The sequence below is a fragment of the Nerophis ophidion genome, linkage group LG12 (assembly GCF_033978795.1).
Source record: "Nerophis ophidion isolate RoL-2023_Sa linkage group LG12, RoL_Noph_v1.0, whole genome shotgun sequence".
Classification (NCBI taxonomy): Eukaryota; Metazoa; Chordata; class Actinopteri; order Syngnathiformes; family Syngnathidae; genus Nerophis; species Nerophis ophidion.
Genome location: NC_084622.1, coordinates 24,060,876 through 24,080,708, shown reverse-complemented (window position 1 = coordinate 24,080,708; position 19,833 = coordinate 24,060,876). Strand labels below are relative to the sequence as shown.

Genomic DNA, 19,833 nt, shown 5'->3' with positions numbered 1-19,833 from the left:
GGGGTTAGACTCGACACAATATATATGACTATACAAAAATGCAAATATGTTGACACCTGGTGCTATCGCCCAGTCTGTGCTTGTTCTGGTCCCAGAACACGATGTCCGTCCTTGGTAGTCAGCAGGCCGAGTCTGGACAAAACAATGAACAAAAAAAGGCCAGCAATCTCCTGGATTGCTAGCGCTGTACAAATACAGAAATACCACTTCACCACAAATTGACAATACTTTACAGTAATGGCTCCAAAGCATAAAGTTATGATGATAATATATACATAATTATTTTAACAGGATGGTAATGTAGATCGACCGGTAAATTGAGAGCTTTGCCTTCCGGCACTTCTCCTTCTTCACCACAACTAATCGATACAGCGTCCACATTACTGAAGACGCCGCACCGATCCACCTGTCCCTCTCACGTTTCAGACATCCCCCACTCGTGAACAAGACTCCGAGGTACTTGAACTCCTCCACTTAGGGCAGGGTCTCCTCCCCAACCCGGAGATGGCACTCCACCCTTTTCCGGGCAAAAACCATGGATTCAGACTTGGAGGTGCTGATTCCCATCCCAGTCGCTTCACACTCGGCTGTGTACCGATCCAGTCAGAGCTGAAGATCCTGACCAGACAAAACCATTAGGACCACATCATCTGCAAAAAGCAGAGACCTAATCCTGCAGCCAACAAACCGGATCCCCTCAACGCCCTGACTTCGCCTAGAATTCTGTTTGTAAAGTTATGAACAGAATCGGTGACAAAGGGCCAAATTTCCATGAAATTCGAATTGAAATAAATGGGACACTTTTCAAAGCATTTCAGTTCAACTTCAGCATTGGAGCATTCACACCCAATTCCTTCAGGAATTGCCTCACTTACTTCTAATTATTTTGCTGGCACCTCATTCAAGATATTAGAAGTGGTATTTTATTTTATTAACACTAAATTGGCCCTAGTGTGTGAATGTGAGTGTGAATGTTGTCTGTCTATCTGTGTTGGCCCTGCGATGAGGTGGTGACTTGTCCAGGGTGTACCCCGCCTTCCGCCCGATTGTAGCTGAGATAGGCGCCAGCGCCCCCCGCAACCCCGAAAGGGAATAAGCGGTAGGAAATGGATGGATGGATGGATATCTTTGCTATACAAACATCCTTCTTTTCAAACAATTCCTGCTGACCCCTATTGTGCATGCTGCACAAAACATGCAATGCTATTGATTTTGTTGATCCCTTGCAAAACGACCTTGGCTCCCAACATCATCTTACTGTCTCGCCGCTCCAACTATTGCCAACATGTCTGTCCCAGGCTGTCCCTCAGGTTTCTACGGCCGAGACTGTTCCGAAGTCTGCCGCTGCCAGAACGGCGGCGAGTGCGATCACATCACCGGCTCGTGTGCGTGTCGAACCGGCTTCATCGGGACGAGCTGCGAGCAGAGTTGAGTACGCTCGCCACGTTTAAGCTTTGTGCAAAAATGACCCGGTGGATAAGCTAGTGAGGCGTAGCTATAAATAATTTTTATGCACCCGCTCTCTAAGTGCTTAAATTTTGAAGCAATGCACCTGTCTCCCATGCAGAGTGTCCTGCTGGTACTTTTGGATACGGCTGTCAGCAGCTGTGTGAGTGCCTGAACAATGCTACCTGTGACTATGTAACTGGAACATGCTACTGCAGCCTGGGGTATAAAGGCATTCGTTGCGACCAAGGTGAACTGATGACTGAGATGTGAGTATCGTCACAAACATACTTCTCACTGTCCGCCACTCTGCAATGTCTTCTTCAGCTTCGCTCATGATGGAGGAGCTGAACCCCTACACCAAGATTAGCCCGGCTCGAGGCTCGGAAAGACAGTCTGCAGGCGCCGTTATGGGAATCATCTTCCTCCTCCTCATCCTCATGGCCCTGCTCAGCCTGTTTGTGTGGTACAGACAGAAGCAGAGGGAAAAGGGACACGAGATCCAGCCAAGTGTGTCGTACACACAAGCTATGCAGATGACCAACACTGACTATTCCCTCTCTGGTGAGAAGTCTTGCAATTTTTCAGGATATCTGTTGACATTTTAGGACACTGTCTGTGAGTTATTCATTCAATCAGTAGTGTGCCGTCAGGGCAAGTAAAGCCTTCTCTGCTGGCGTAACATAACCAGAAATAATGGTCATAATCAAAGATCAAATTATTTTTTAATTTACTTTCCCTAAATATCTAAAAGTATTCATATTCTCTTCATGTCATGTTATGCTCCTTTCAGCGCTGTTGTTTGTAGGTGAGAGTTTTTATCCAATCAGAATTCAGCGAGCTTATGTTGCCATGCTGTACAAAATCTGCCCGGGGCCTTCAGAATCAACAATGCGGGCGTCTGTGCACTTTAAGTGAACGGGCACATACAGGTGATAGACAGTTGCGGAACCAATCAGATCACGAGTTGTTGTCAGTAAGACCTTCTAGCTGAACTCACGTTTAACGCGTTCTGTGATAGGATACTCACCGGGACCGTTACCGGATGAATTTGAGAACACAAAAAGTTGAGAAACACTTGCGATAGCCAATCAGATCACAAGTTGTTGACCGTGGCCTATCTAGGTAGCCTGATGTCAATGAGACTTTGATTGATTGATTAATTGAAACTTTTATTACTAAATTGCACAGTACAGTACATCCATCCATCCATTTTCTACCGCTTATTCCCTTTCGGGGTCCCGGGGGGCGCTGGCGAGTATCTCAGCTACAATCGGGCGGAAGGCGGGGTACACCCTGGACAAGTCGCCATCTCATCACAGGGCCAACACAGATAGACAGACAACACTCACACTCACATTCACACACAAGGGCTAATTTAGTGTTGCCAATCAACCTATCCCCAGGTGCATGTCTTTGGAAGTGGGAGGAAGCCGGAGTACCCGGAGGGAACCCACGCATTCACGGGGAGGACATGCAAACTCCACACAGAAAGATCCCGAGCCTGGATTTGAACCCAGGACTGCAGGACCTTCGTATTGTATTGTATTCGTATTGTGAGGCAGACGCACTAACCCCCCTGCCACCATAAAGCCCAGTACGTAGTACATGTATATGTAGTACAGTACATATTCCGTACAATTGACCACTAAATTGTAACACCCGAATAAGTTTATCAACTTGTTTAAGTCGGGGTCCACGTAAATCAATTCATGGTACATGGACTGTGATTGGATACTCACTTCTTGCTAAGTTGCAACTTAGCAGGAAGCAGGAAGTGTTGACCCACAAAGAAAAGGAAAACAAAACGTTGATTAGGTGGCAGATATATTATGTATATTTGCCATTTTGAAGAAGTATATTTAAAGAGAAACTACATCTTTTGAGACGATGTAGGCAATGAAATAGAATAGAATAGAATAGAAAGTACTTTATTGATCCCTGGGACGAGGGGTATCACTGGCTTATACGGTGTCCAATGGGTGCTACAAATTGTGAGTTCAAATATTTTTTTTCTTTATTTTTTTACATTTAATATGTTTTTTGCAATTTTTATTTCTACAGTATTACATAAGATATGTTTTAATTGCTGAAGCGGGTTTATTGATTTTTAAATGCACCAGAAAATAACTTGTTTTGTACAATGCCCAGTAGTGCGTATATGTGTTTCTGTATAGTATTTCTCCAGCAATGGTCGTGTGGTGACATAAATGATGGTATTTTAGGAGGTAATCATTGAAGACGGACATCAATGAAGGCCTATGTGGGAAACACAGGGCCCGCCACTGCATTTAAAAATATGTGCAGTACTGTGCTTGTAGTTGCAATGGTATACAAGTTTGGGAGCTGTTTTTAGTACGATTTTAGAAATATTTGTTTTGGCATAAGCAGTCTTAAAGGTTAAAGGGGACTTATGATGAATTTAGCTTTTTTTTACTTTTAAACGTTGTTACAATGTTGGATAATTGAGTTAAACAAAAGTAACTCAGCAAATTATAATGTTTATGCATTTTGGCGTGAGCTTGCATGCAGTTTTGGAGGCCTCTGCTTGCTGGGTTGAGTAGTCTGGCTACTATGTGATGTCACAGTAAGCTGGATGCACTTATTTGGACATTAAGTAAAGCTATTAGCCATGAGTGTGAGGGCTCTGTATGAGGCCAGCTGAGTTGGAGGAAACAAAATGCTGGTAAAAGCAGTTTATTTTTGTTTAGCTCGGTTTTAATCGGAGTGTGTGCAGGTAAACCTATTGTTTATGAAGTTTCTTTTTTGACCTCTTCCAGAAAAAAAATTGTGATGATGACTTCAAGATAGCCTTAGAATGAGATGGAGACTTGTCCAGGGTGTACGCCGCCTTCCACCCGATTATAGCTGAGATAGGCACCAGCGCCTCCCGTGATCCCAAAGGGAATAAGCGGTAGAAAAAAGGATGGATGGACTTCAAAACATATATTTGAACTAGTGTTGTAATGATACTAATATTTTGGTACCGGTGCCGGTACTAAAAATGCTTCGATACTTTTCTGTACTTTTGTAAATAAAGTTGACCACAAAAAAATAGCATTGTTGGCTTTATTTTAACAGAAAATCTTATGAGCATGAGTTTCTTTCGAACATGCAAGCATACAACATGATACATCACAATTTCCAGTTTCTCTTATGGTACATTAAAAATATGTTTCTTATTGTAGTTAAGTCCTTAAATAAAATAGTGAACTTACCGTATTTCCTTGAATTGCTGCCAGGGCGCTAATTAATTTAAAACCTCTTCTCACTCTGGCGCTTACCAAAGGCATGCGGTAAAGGTAAGCCTACGCTAATTATTTTAATACCTCTTTTCATTCCGGCACTTACCAAAGGCATGCAGTAAAAATTTGAGTGTGATGTAAGGATACCATCATGAAAAGCGCATTTAATTAAAAAAATGTTTATTATGTTCTTACCTTTACTTATAAATGAAATCCATGCCAGCTCCTTCTGATCAAAAGCATCGATAACTTGTTTATAGAAGTCTTCCTTATCTTTCTTCAGTTTTAAAAGTCTCTCTGTCTCGATGGAGATCTTCCTTTATTACCTCCTGCTTCGATTGAAAGTCCAGTTTAGAAAACTGCTATCAGACCGCTGCTATCAGTTAGCTCGGCTCCTCACGTGAGGGCGACAACAGAATTACCCTCTGACAACTCCCCCTCCTGTTCTGCTCCGTGGGTGATCTCTTTATCCCACCGCTGCCACCATTAAGTGTTATTGTATGAATAATACACTGGGTATTTAGGACTGGAACATGCTTTACTTCAGACCGGTTTGTTTACATAGCCAGCATAGTAGTGGTGTTACATCCTGAAAGGTCTGTCGTGCACCATTCCCAGCACATATCACGTCACTCGTTGTCACTTCTTCTGCAGCTGAGTAGTCGCAAGAAGGATCACTAGCGCCCTCTACCACCAGGAGGCGGGAGTCATTTAATGACTCATATTTGACACACGCAGCTACGGTATATTAATAAAACATAGCTGCTTACTGTTCTTTTTAGCATACCGGTATTCAATAGCTTGGACCTTAAATCCTACTGAATAGCTCTTAATCTTCTTCCCTTTATGCAATTTCAAATTACGGGTATTGAAATCAGCCTCCTCCATTTTGAAAATGATGACAGGGGAAGTCTCACTCGTGACGTCACGAGTTTGACCCGGCGGTAATACTAAGCATGCGCTAATTATTTTGCGAAGCGAGTTTGACCCGGCTCTAATTCAAGGCAGGCGCATACTATATGCCCGGCGGCAATTCAAGGAAATATGGTACTAGACAACTTGTCTTTTAGTAGTAAGTAAACAAACAAAGCCTCCTAATTAGTCTGCTGACGTATGCAGTAACATATTGTGTCATTGATCATTATATTATTTTGTTAACATCATTAAGGACAAGTAGTAGAACATTTATTATTAATCTACGTGTACATTTACTGCTAATATCTGCTTACTTTCTCGTTTAACATGTTCTGTCTACACTTCTCTTAAAATGTAATAATCACTTATTCTTCTGTTGTTATATACTTTACATTAGTTTTGGATGATACCACACATTTAAGTATAGATCCGATACCAAGTAGTTACAGGATCATACATTGGTCATATTCAAAGTCCTCATGTGTCCAGGAACATATTCACTGAGTTCTGATTTCTGATTTATAAACATAATATACATTTTTTAAAAACGAAAGAAAAAAAAATAACGACGTAACCATAGTAGTATCGACTAGATAAGTGCCTGTACTCAATATCATTACAGTGGATGTATCATTACAGTGGATGTAAGGGGGCGATGCCGGTGAGCTGCAGTGAAGCATGTTTAGCTACAGAAACCCTAAACGTAATTAAACCAGGTGTATAGCGTAGCGCTTTTATTTTGGAGCCAGAAAAGTGTGTGATTGGTTCGAGAAAGGTTCTTGACATGTTTTAAAGTCGGATCGACTGTTTGCAATAAAAAAAAAGGTCTCCTTTGGACATCATGTCTTTCATTTATGTTTAGCTTTAATGTCATGTTACTTACCTAAGCAGTCCCAGTAACAATCTAAACATTATGTTATCACTGCACCTCAACCGTAATCTGAACACAGAAGTGAATCACCACCCACCTTTGACTGATGCGCGCAGCAGGTGTTTGCTACCATGAATTGATTAACCTGGACCCCGACTTAAACAAGTTGAAAAACTTATTCGGGTGTTACCATTTAGTGGTGAATTGTACAGAATATGTACTGTACTGTGCAATCTACTAATAAAAGTATCAATCAATGAAAGGGATGTCGCCTCTTTTCACAACATAAAATAGTCCTTTCTTGTCGAGAGAACAACTTGCCATGACTTTGAACCTGATATTTCCACAAGGTTGATGTACCTTTGTCCGTTTCTGCTCGCTTTTGGCTGATTGTCAAATAGCTGACCGCTTCTATATTAGCTACCTCTCTTTGTTTATAATATATATTTTCTGCTGGATCTACTCTCTATTTTATGCTGCGCTTTTTTTGCTACAGCTGTTACATATACTCTAATATTGTACATGGTAATTGGGATTTGTTATATATTGTATAAAAATATTATATAATATAATAATATATCTTTATATTATGGGGCGGTATAGCTCGGTTGGTAGAGTGGCTGTGCCAGCAACTTGAGGGTTCCAGGTTTAATCTCCGCTTCTGCCATCCTAGTCACTGCCGTCGTGTCCTTGGGCAAGACACTTTACCCACCTGCTCCCAGTGCCACCCACACTGGTTTAAATGTAACTTAGATATTGGGTTTCACTATGTAAAGAGCTTTGATTCACTAGGGAAAAGCGCTATATAAATATAATTCACTTCACTTCATCATTATATATTATATACTGTATCTATCCATCCATCCATTTGCTACCGCTTATTCCTTTTTTTGATTGATTGATTGATACTTTTATTAGTAGATTGCACAGTTCAGTACATATTCCGTACAATTGACCACTAAATGGTAACACCCGAATAAGTTTTTCAACTTGTTTAAGTCGGGGTCCACGTTAATCAATTCATGGTATTTCGTGGTCGCAGGGGGCACTGGAGCCTATCCCAGCTACAATCGGGCGGAAGGCGTGGTACACCCTGGACAAGTCGCCATCTCATCGCAGACTGTATATATATAATATGTAAATATTACATATATGTTATATTTTATATTACTACTATGGTAGGTTTTTAGTCTACCTTATACCTTTTGTTTTCATTCTCTTTTCGTGCCCTTGTGTGCATTATCCTTTCCATCCTTTTGTAACTGAGCTACTGTGTGGAACAATTTACCTTGTGGATCAATAAAGTTTGTCTAAGTCTATCAGTAGCAAGTGAACCGCAGCCAAGTTCCCCCCGCTAAGGAATGGCCCGAGGGTCAAATTGGAAGTGTTAGCATTAATCGGCCGTTATTGAAATTTATCGTTAACGCGTTATTATCGCGCTACCTTTGACAGCCCTAATTTCTATATTTGAAGGCAATATATTTGATTGTACAAGTGGATGTAAAAAAAATTAAAATAAAAACCTAACCTATTATCGAATTACGGGCGTATTTTTAAAATATTTATTAGTTTTTTTTCTATTTTGGTGGTCCCTAATTTGAGTACCAAAATATTGTATATTTTTTATAATAACCATCTATGAGTATTACAGTACAGTAATCGAGTAAATGTCTACACAATAATAAGATTTTGGTAAAATAATACCTGAAAGTGATTCTCTTTCTAAAAGGAGGATTTTAGGCGTACCTAATGTGGTGGCCAGCAAGTATCTTGAATGTTGTCTAAAGGCCTACTGAAAGCCACTACTACCGACCATGCAGTCTGATAGTTTATATATCAATGATGAAATATTAACATTGCAACACATGCCAATAAGGTCGGTTTAGTTTACTAAGTTGCAATTTTAAATTTCGCGTGAGGTCACGCATTGTATAGAACATTTTGTTCCAGCACCATTCCCAGCAATAAGTCATCTGTTTGCATCGCATAATTCCACAGTATTATGGACATCTGTGTTGCTGAATCTTTTGCAATTTGTTCAATGAATAATGGAGATGTCAAAGAAGAAAGCTGTAGGTGGGAAGCGGTGTATTCCGGCCGCCTTTAGCAACACAAACACAGCCGGTGTTTCATTGTTTACATTCCCGAAAGATGACAGTCAAGCTTTACTATGGAACAGAGATATCAAGCGAACACGGTTGGATTGGACCACACACACAAAGTACAGTGTATTATGCAGCAATCATTTCGAAAGATCGTGTTTCAAAGAGGGATGGGCATCGCCACCACCCGTCGACTGGTGCTTAAGAAAGGTGCGGGGCCGACCTTCAGGTTGTACAGGTACGACCATATAATCTCACTAAAAAACTAGTAACACAATAAGCAGATAAGATATTTTCCAGAATTATCCTAGTAAATGTGTCTAATAACATCTGAATCGCTCCCACTGCCCTTGTCTTTTTTTTTACTTTTTTTTCTAGTCCTTCACTCTCACTTTCCTCATCCACAAATCTTTCATCCTCGCTCAAATTAATGGGGAAATCGTCGCTTTCTCGGTCCGAATCGCTCTCACTGCTGGTGGCCATGATTGTAAACAATGTTCAGATGTGAGGAGCTCCACAACCCGTGACGTCACGCGCATATCGTCTGATACTTCCCGTACAGGCAAGGCTTTTTTTATTAGCGACCAAAAGTTGCGAACTTTATCATCAATGTTCTCTACTAAATCCTTTCAGCAAAAATATGGCAATATCGCGAAATGATGAAGTATGACACATAGAATGGACCTGCTATCCCCGTTTGAATAAGAACATCTCATTTCAGTAGGCCTCTAATGTTGGGACACCGACTGCATACACAAACGCTTCTATGGCTAAGTTACTGTTTATCCCCTCAGAGTGTGGCAGCACCGTGGCCATAAAGACGGGTACAGCTGACATCAACCAGAACCCCAGCAGCAGCAGCACTGGCCAGTGCTTCTCCAACCCCAGCTATCACACCGTGGCCCAGTGCAATGTTGTGTCGACCATCTCCAGCAGCCTGGACGCCACACTGACCCTCAAAGTACGCTCTGCACTTTACACACGATTTTCAGTCAAGTGCTGTGAAATAAAGCAATCCTTCCGTTATCCCCCTTGCAGTCGAGCACCCTGAAAAGCCGAACCGGTTCTGACTGGAGAGCCTTCTGCAACCTCAATGATCTCGGTCAGTTTTTCCTCTCTCATTCCTCACGAATAGCCTCATCCATCATGACTTTGTGACGCCGCCCCAAGGGCATGAGGCCTGCGTGTCTTTAGCGGGAATCCATGCTGTGAATGAAGATGAACCACAGACTCCTTGTTAGACCAAACCTTTGCTCTCCTTTTCATTTGATATGCATCTTAGAAGGAGAGCGGTGCGGTTCTGAGAAGAACAGGGGTCAGTGCGACTTCGTTAGTACGCCTTCTTTTCACCCGGTGTTAAATTCTCAAGTGTTGGTTTATGCCAGGTCAGCTACGGCCCTCTTAAGAGATGCAGGTGGAAAAAAGAACTGTTGAAGTAGTTTACCGTCCACATGAGAGTAATCACGCTAGTTATGATATATTAAATATACAAATCATGCTTCTCTCTATACTCTCATTTAAGTGGTCAAGTAAAATTGTATTGCAGGTATGAATATATAGTTTTTATATGCTGCAATGCAGAACACCTTAAATCTACGAAACAGTTACTGTTTTTGTTGAAGCTCAGTTTGCAACAACACACTTTGAGGAAGTGTGGAAGTCATGGGAAACTGCTTTTGAGTTTTTCTTAAAATGACACTATGTGTTTTGAGTTGCCTAAAAATGTGTATTGGAGCCATAAAAGTTTTTTTCAAGGATGACTGTTGAATCAAAGATGCCAGTTGGCTAAATATAACTGTACTAATGCCGGCCTCGAATTTGAACTTTTTAAAGTCAAGGCAAGTGTTGCCTTAAAGGAGGGCTCATATTGTAGAGCACCAAGGCAAGTTAGAAGGGCGCCAAGGCAAACAAAGCACACACACACACACACATACATATATATATATATATATATATATATTTTTTTTTTTTTTTTTTTTTTTTAAATACGATTTTTTTTTTTCATTTACTTTTTTTATCAATCCAACAAACTACTACACTGCAATACCATAACAATGCAATCCAATTCCAAAACCAAACCTGACCCAGCAACACTCAGAACTGCAATAAACAGAGCAATTGAGAAGACACAAACATGACACCGAACAAACCAAAAGTAGTGAAACAAAAATGAATATTATCAACAACAGTATCAATATTTGTTATAATTTCAACATAGCAGTGATTAAAAATCCCTCATCGACACTAGCATTAGACATTTATAAAAAAAATTTAAAAAAGAACAATAGTGTCACAGTGGCTTACACTTGCATCGCTTCTCATAAGCTTCACAACACACTGTGTCCAATGTTTCCACAAAGATAAAATAAGTCATATTTTCTGTTCGTTTAATAGTTAAAACAAATTTACAATATTGGAATCAGTTGATAAAACATTGTCCTTTACAATTATAAAAGCTTTTTAAAAAAATGTACTACCCTGCTTGCATGTCAGCAGACTGGGGTAGATCCTGCTGAAATCCTATGTTTTGAATGAATAGAGAATCCTTTTAAATTGGGAAAAAAATGTTTTTGAGTTGAGAATCGTGTTGAATTGAAAACATTTTTTTTTATTTTGAATCAAATTGTGACCCCAAGAATCGACATTGAATCGGATCGTGGGACACCCAATGATTCACAGCACTAACATATATGTATATATATACATACATACATATATCCATCCATCCTTCCATTTTCTACCGCTTATTCCCTTTGGGGTCGCGGGGGGGGCCGTTGCCTATCTCAGCTATAATCGGGCGGAAGGCGATGTACACCTCATCGCAGGGCCTACATACACATATATATATATATATATATATATATATATATATGTATATATATATATATATAGGAACTCTCCTGACTGAATAAATAAAGTACTATCTAATCTAATATATATATATATATATATATATATATATATATATATGTATATACAAAGGATTCTGGGTATTTGTTGTGTTGCGTTTATGTTGTGTTACTGGGAGGATGTTCTCCCGAAATGTGTTTGTCAATCTTGTTTGGTGTGGCTTCACAGTGTGGCGCATATTACTAAGAGTGTTAAAATTGTTTATATCACAACCATTAGTGTACTCTGTGTCACCCAGTATGCCTTGCAGTCGTGTGCGTGTTGCTGGGAAAGCCACACAACATGTTGCAGGACTGACAAGCAGATCGTAAATGCTGTAGAAGGCGACAAAGCCAATAGCTTCATAGCACGCCCTAATACTTATTAACTGGGTGACTGCCGGCAGTCATTCTAGAGAATATTAGCGTCTCATATTGTCTTCTTCGCTTTATGACACAGGTCTTAAATGGCTCTTTGAATGGCAAAGGATACCGATCACAGAACCATGTATATCAAATATTTCCGGATGGTTCAATCGCCACCTGCCCGAATCTAATTAAAATCAATTTTTTCGTCATGTCACCCGCCCGACCTGCAGTTTATCCGCGGACTCCGCGGATGAGACCGCGAACCGCGCATCTCTAATATATATATATATATATATATATATATATATATATATATATATATATATTTATATATCCATCCATCCATTTTCGACCGCTTATTCCCTTTTGGGGTCGCGGGGGGGTGCTGGCGCCTATCTCAGCTACAATCGGGCGGAAGGCGGGGTACACCCTGGACAACATTCACACTCACATTCAAACACTAGGGCCAATTTAGTGTTGCCAATCAACCTATCCCCAGGTGCATGTCTTTGGAAATGGGAGGAAGCCGGAGTATCCGGACGGAACCCACGCATTCACGGGGAGAACATGCAAACTCCACACAGAAAGATCCCGAGCCTGGATTTGAACCCAGGACTGCAGGACCTTCGTATTGTGAGGCAGACGCACTAACCCCTCTGCCACCGTGAAGCCCATATTTATATATATATATATATATATATATATATATATATATATATATATATATATATATATATATATATATATATATATATATATATATATATCAATCAATGTTTACTTATATAGCCCTAAATCACTAGTGTCTCAAAGGGCTGCACAAACCACTACGACATCCTCGGTAGGCCCACATAAGGGCAAGGAAAACTCACACCCAGTGGGACATCGGTGACAATAATGACCCAGTGGGACGTCGGTGACAATGATGACTATGAGAACCTTAGAGAGGAGGAAAGCAATGGATGTCGAGCGGGTCTAACATGATACTGTGAGAGTTCAATCCACAATGGATCCAACACAGTCGCGAGAGTCCAGTCTAAAGCGGATCCAACACAGCAGCGAGAGTCCTGTTCACAGCGGAGCCAGCAGGAAACCATCACAAGCGGAGGTGGATCAGCAGCGCAGAGATGTCCCCAGCCAGAGATTTCCCCCGCCGATACACAGGCGAGCAGTACATGGCCACCGGATCGGACCGGAGCCCCTCCACAAGGGAGAGTGGGACATAGGAGAAAAAGAAAAGAAACGGCAGATCAACTGGTCTAAAAAGGGAGTCTATTTAAAGGCTAGAGTATACAAATGAGTTTTAAGGTGAGACTTAAATGCTTCTACTGAGGTGGCATCTCGAACTGTTACCGGGAGTGCATTCCAGAGTACTGGAGCCCGAACGGAAAACGCTCTATAGCCCGCAGACTTTTTTTGGGCTTTGGGAATCACTAATAAGCCGGAGTCCTTTGAACGCAGATTTCTTGCCGGGACATATGGTACAATACAATCGGCAAGATAGGATGGAGCTAGACCGTGTAGTATTTTATACGTAAGTAGTAAAACCTTAAAGTCACATCTTAAGTGCACAGGAAGCCAGTGCAGGTGAGCCAGTACAGGCGTAATGTGATCAAACTTTCTTGTTCTTGTCAAAAGTCTAGCAGCCGCATTTTGTACCAACTGTAATCTTTTAATGCTAGACATGGGGATACCCGAAAATAATACGTTACAGTAGTCGAGGCGAGACGTAACAAACGCATGGATAATGATCTCAGCGTCTTTAGTGGACAGAATGGAGCAAATTTTACCGATATTACGGAGATGAAAGAAGGCCGTTTTAGTAACGCTTTTAATGTGTGCCTCAAAGGAGAGAGTTGGGTCGAAGATTATACCCAGATTCTTTACCGTGTCGCCTTGTTTAATTATTTGGTTGTCAAATGTTAGAGTTGTATTATTAAATAGAGTTCGGTGTCTAGCAGGACCGATAATCAGCATTTCCGTTTTTTTGGCGTTGAGTTGCAAAAAGTTAGCGGACATCCATTGTTTAATTTCATTAAGACACGCCTCCAGCTGACTACAATCCGGCGTGTTGGTCAGCTTTAGGGGCATGTAGAGTTGGGTGTCATCAGCATAACAGTGAAAGCTAATACCGTATTTGCGTATGATGTCACCTAGTGGCAGCATGTAGATGCTGAAAAGTGCAGGGCCAAGGACCGAACCCTGGGGAACTCCACACGTTACCTAAACGTAGTCCGAGGTCACATTGTTATGGGAGACACACTGCATCCTATCAGTAAGATAAGAGTTAAACCAAGACAGGGCTAAGTCTGACATACCAATTCGTGTTTTGATCCGTTCTAATAAAATATTATGATCGACGGTATCGAAAGCAGCGCTAAGATCGAGGAGCAGCAACATAGATGACGCATCAGAATCCATCGTTAGCAATAGATCATTAGTCATTTTTGCGAGGGCTGTCTCCGTGGAGTGATTTGCCCTGAAACCGGATTGAAAGGTTTCACATAGATTGTTAGACGCTAAGTGTTCATTTAACTGCTCCGCAACAATTTTTTCAAGGATTTTTGAAATAAAAGGAAGGTGAGACACCGGTCGGTAATTTACCATGAGGTCAGGATCGAGGTTAGGTCTTTTAAGAAGAGGATGAATAACCGCTTTTTTGAATGCTAGGGGAACAGTGCCCGAGGAGAGTGATAAGTTTATAATATTTAGCACTGATGGACCTAATAATACAAATAGCTCCTTGATCAGTTTCCCAGGAAGAGGGTCAAGTAAACATGTTGTCTGTTTTATTCCTTTACACGTTGTAACAATTCCTCTAATGTTATTTCCTCAAAACGAGAGAAACTATTTTGGAGGGCAGTATCCGCCGTATATACAATCGTGTCAGTGTTAATAGAACCCCGTTGTAGCTGGGACGCATTGTCTTTAATCTCCTTTCTAATGACTTCAATTTTCTTACTAAAGAATTGCATAAAGTCATCAGCTGAGTGGGTTGAGCTACTGGAAGGAGTCCCTTGTTGGGTTAGCGATGCTACCGTACTAAACAAAAATTTAGGATCGTTTTTATTACGGTGGATGAGATTTGAGTAATATTTAGCTTTAGCTAAGGTAAGCATGCGTTTATAAGTTATTAAACCATCACTCCATGCTTGATGGTGCACCTCAAGTTTAGTCGTGCGCCATTTGCGTTCCAGCTTTCTACATAATAATTTCTGAGCTCTAGTTTCTTCTGTAAACCACGGGGTGCGCTTTTTTGGAGCCTTTTTTAACTTTAGCGGTGCTATGTTATCAATGGTTTCGCGCAGGGCGTCGTTAAAGTTGTTAGTGAGGTTATCAATAGAGCCCACATACTTTGGGAATGGTGCCATTACCGAGGGCAGTAGGTCAGCAAGAGTTGTCGTTGTGGCTGTATTAATGTTGCGGCTGCTATAGCAGTTATTATTATTATTAGTTTGACGAACATGCGTCTGAACCTCGAATTTTATAAGGTAATGATCGGACAATACTTTAGTATACGGGAGTATCGTAACTTTGGAAACGGTGATGCCCCTGACAAGCACTAGGTCTATCGTATTACCGTTGCGATGCGTGGGTTCATTTATTATTTGTGTGAGACCACAGCTATCAATTACAGTCTGGAGCGCTACGCACGGTGGGTCCGATGGGGTATTCATATGGATATTAAAGTCCCCCATTATGATTATATTATCGGCGTGTGTCACTAGATCAGCAACGAACTCTGAGAATTCATTAATAAAGTCCGAATAGGGCCCTGGGGGGCGGTAGATAACAGCCAGGTGTAGAGGCAGCGGTGTGACAGACCTCATAGTAAGCACCTCAAACGATTTATATTTATTATTTATGTTAGGACTAAGGTTAAAGTTTTCGTTGTATATTAGTGCGACCCCCCCACCCCTTTTGAGCGGACGGGCAATATGCGCATGTGTAAAGTTAGGAGGACATGCCTCATTTAGCGCAAAAAAGTCGTTTGGTTTAAGCCAGGTTTCGCTGAGACCGATGACGTTAAGATTGTTGTCTCTGATAATATCATTAACTAACAACGTTTTAGGAGACAATGATCTTATGTTTAAAAAACCTATATTATAGGTAGTGGGCTGTTTTAGGGAGTTTTTGATCAAATTATCCGTAGTAGCAATATTAATAATGTTGTGTTTATTATGCCCAGTGCATTTAGTATAGTTACGACCATATCTAGGAATTGATACGACAGGAATTTTCCGATTGTTTGATTGTTGCTTTGATAAACTGCACGCATCATGGTTAGCCACCTCAGTAACGGGGATTTTCCGATTGTTTGTTTGTTGCTTTGATAAACTGCACACATCATGGTTAGCCACCTCAGTAACGGGGATTTTCCGATTGTTTGTTTGTTGCTTTGATAAACTGCACGCATCATAGTTAGCCACCTCAGTAAAACACATGTCCAACTCTGAAACACTCAAAGCAGAAAAAACTTGTTCTAATTTAACTGACTCCTTACCCAGACCAGTAGTCTCGCATTTTCCATCTAAATCCGTCTTCGGGATGGAGGAAAGTGGTGTTCTGTGGGGATTAGCCTTCTGCTTTGTTTTTAGCCCCGCTCGGCATCCGCGTTTCCGAACACACCGCTGGCGTCTGCTCCGTAGACGGCCCCCGCTGCTACTAGACTCCCCTGCTTCACAGGCCGCTGGATGTAGCCGCCGATGTATTCCCATGCTAGTTAGCAAGTCTAGCACGCAAGTGTCTATCAGTCCAAAACGGCCCGATATGTCCACATCCAGAAGTGTCTGGCGGTCGTACGTGATCACGGAGTGACCACGATGTGAGCCAGCCATAAAGTTTGTAGAATTGTCCGGTATTTCTGCCAAATGTTCCATCTTTAGCAGGAGCCCCTCGAGAGCGCAGCCCGTCCGGGCGCCGCCATCTTGGTCTATATATATATATATATATATATATATATATATATATATATATATATATATATGTTTTTTTCATTCATTATTAATACAAACTTGTCAGCTTTTTTGTAATTTCATGATGCCTTTATCTCTATATTTACCTTTTGATAGCGGGAGGGTTTTTTTTTTTCTTTTTTTTCTTTTTGTTTTAAGTTATTTACATTTATTTGTAGATGATATATCAGGACAGATCCATTAGGAGTTTGAGCAGAAATATGTCGTGTAGGAATAACTACACAAAATAACACATTAACAAAATGCTCCGTCACATGAATGTTTTTTTTTTTAAGTAATACCATTGTGACATGAAAAAAAGACAAGTTTACTTTTTGATATTAAAATAAAACGCAAAGCAGTTTGGCTAATGAAGATGAAGTCTAATAAATAAGCTCTGTTCTTCTCTTGGTTCAGTGCAACAGTTTGGCTAGCAAAAATAAAGAGGAGTGACAACCCCCCACATCGAATACGCAATCTTCACAGCCTGCGTTCAGTTCGATGAGATGACAGAACATTTTAGCTAGTATTGATGTTATTTGAACACTGATAAAGTTTGCAGTTGAATAAAGGACGAGTGAGCATCCCAGTGAACAAGTAAAGACTTTATAAACAAGTTGTGACAACGTTCACGACACATCGCCTGCTACAAAACATCAAATAGTTTTCACCTTCGCTGTATACTTTTAGTGTGGGTACAAGTGCGTCTTTCTCCAATATTGTCCACACCTGTCTCTATCCAAACACAGCAGTGCACTCTTAAACGCACGCCGGGAAGCGAGGGCAAATTACATTAAACCAAATCTTGGCTCTGTTTACTCCGAGTCCAAGTCACAGCAGCTCAGATGAGGCACCAAGCAGTGTGGGTGGGGAGTGTTTCCAGAGCCGGCCTGAAAATGCGGGTGTCAGGGACAGACGCGGAAGGAGATTTTTACAACAAAGTTCTAAAGCTTAGTGATGTATCAGATACATCAGATTGTAGGTGTTTTGTTTTTTTTACCCTTCGCCTTCATATCTTGCAGTGTTTGTTGCATTTTGTTCCATTTCGCTTGATTGTAAAATATGTCGATCAAGAGGGGGTGTGACATTCATACGTTGTCAATATTCAGTGATTTATCGTTCATAGTTAATATTGTAAAACCCACATTCTTTATTTTCATGTGCATTCTGGGTGTCTCATTCAGGAAAAACAATTTAAATTCCATTGTATTTTTTAAGGCGGTGTGTCATAACGTTTTTAGCATTCAATCAGACATTTTTGTGAGGTTTTGTATTAATGTTCCTAAAAATAGATATACCGACCCCCAGACACATTTTTTTCTCTAAATTTGGTCCCCGAATCAAAATGATTGCCTAAGGCCTGATCTATTTTGACAATAAAGCCCTCTGAAAGTCATCCAATAACCTACAACACAGTTTTATATACATTCTGTAGGTATATATGTAAAGTAGTAACAGGTACATTCATAATAATATTTACAGTGTTTTGCTCATTTTGAGCATTACTAAAACTTATTTTCTGGGTGCATTGATTTCACGGAGCACATAGCAACGGTTGGGTTCTTTGCTCTGTGAAATCAGCGTCAACAACTTAGAGAGCCCTTCTGTGTTTGCTACCACTAGTGGCAGACTTTGGGAGAGCCTTGGAGCATCATCATGTTTCAAATATGAACATAAAACAGTGACTTACAACATATGCTCTTTGCTGACTAATGGGATGTTGTATCTTAACCTGTGATGCTGAATTTAGAACAATCCTCACTCCTCAGATAAAAATGCTTCCAAGCAATTCTGTGATGGTCTTATGCTGCAATCAATTTGTTGAGAGCCATATAGTATCAAGTTGGTAGTGTGTGGATTTTTAAAGTTCACCAATTTCCTGGTTTAGTGCCCCAGCCTTACTATCACTGGGTTGCAATCACGGGCCTTAAGGCCCTTCTGGGTTTCAGGTAGTAGTCTAGAGTTCCATTAGTCTACTGTTTATTTACCTTCACCAGTGCAAATTCAGGCATATTTTGAAAGGTTCACAGGTGTCATGTTTTGTGGTCACGTTCTGTTTGGTTTTGGACTCATTGTGCACTCTTGTTTGTTTTGTCACTATGACCACCAATTAGTTTTCACCTGTCATGTCACATACCTGGTTCATTTGGACTCATGCACCTGTTAATCACCACAGCATTATTTAAGCCTGTCGTTGCCAGGCAGTCAGCCTGGCGACATGACCCTCGACTCACCCTCTACCACTCTCTTCACATCTTTGCTCCGTGCTGATGATCCATGCTCGTTTCTCATTCCCCATAATTTTTGTTATTCATGCCATAGTTTGCAAGTTTTGTTTTATGTCCATAGTTTACGTTGTAGTAAAAGTTTTGTTTCATAGCCAAGCTTTGTACCTCCGCTGAGAGCACCTTTTGTTTATACCCTTTGTTGTTGTTTGTACTTTTCGAATTAAAATTAAAAGATGTCATTACCTTCATGCCAGTCGCACCACAGGAAAACAAACCACACCAAAGTCCACGTCTTGACAACAGGCAGATATATAAGCCATCATTGAAAAAAAAAAATTAAAAGGGATGGAGTGGATTTGTACACTCTTAAGAAAAAAAATGTTTGAAAGAATTAAACTATTCATTATCACCGAACAACTGGTGAAACCAGGGGTGTCCAAATTACGGCCCGCGGGCCAAATGTACCTCACTGGCGTCTTTAATTAAGCTCACGAGACAGTGAGTTTAATAATAAATTTGGCACACAGGGTGATTTTGATTCATTTTAAATAACTGACAATGTTGACATTGCAACTTTCCCTCCATCTTGTGGACAACATAAGTTGAAAATCAGCACAGCGTAAAATAGGAAAACGGAGACCCCAGACTGTTGAACAATTTAAGGTGTACATCAAGCAATAATTCCACCTGAAAAGCTTCAAAAATTGGTCTCCTCCGTTCCCAAACGTTTACTGTGTGTTGTTAAAATAAAAGGCCTTGTAACACAGTGGTATAAATGCCCCTGTGCCAAATTTTTGTAACATGTTGTTGCCAT

General features: G+C 40.7%; 1 protein-coding gene across 3 annotated transcripts in view; it reads left to right on the top strand.

Moving 5' to 3' along the window:
- megf11 (multiple EGF-like-domains 11) overlaps positions 1-19,833 on the top strand; it is a 510,687-nt gene that overhangs the window by 478,707 nt on the left and 12,147 nt on the right. For all 3 annotated transcript variants that reach the window (XM_061917129.1, XM_061917127.1, XM_061917128.1), the window contains 5 exons: positions 1,299-1,427; positions 1,568-1,696; positions 1,774-2,010; positions 9,374-9,540; positions 9,618-9,681. In XM_061917129.1, coding sequence (XP_061773113.1) covers positions 1,299-1,427; positions 1,568-1,696; positions 1,774-2,010; positions 9,374-9,540; positions 9,618-9,681 — 726 coding nt within the window. The remainder of the gene's footprint in view (positions 1-1,298; positions 1,428-1,567; positions 1,697-1,773; positions 2,011-9,373; positions 9,541-9,617; positions 9,682-19,833) is intronic.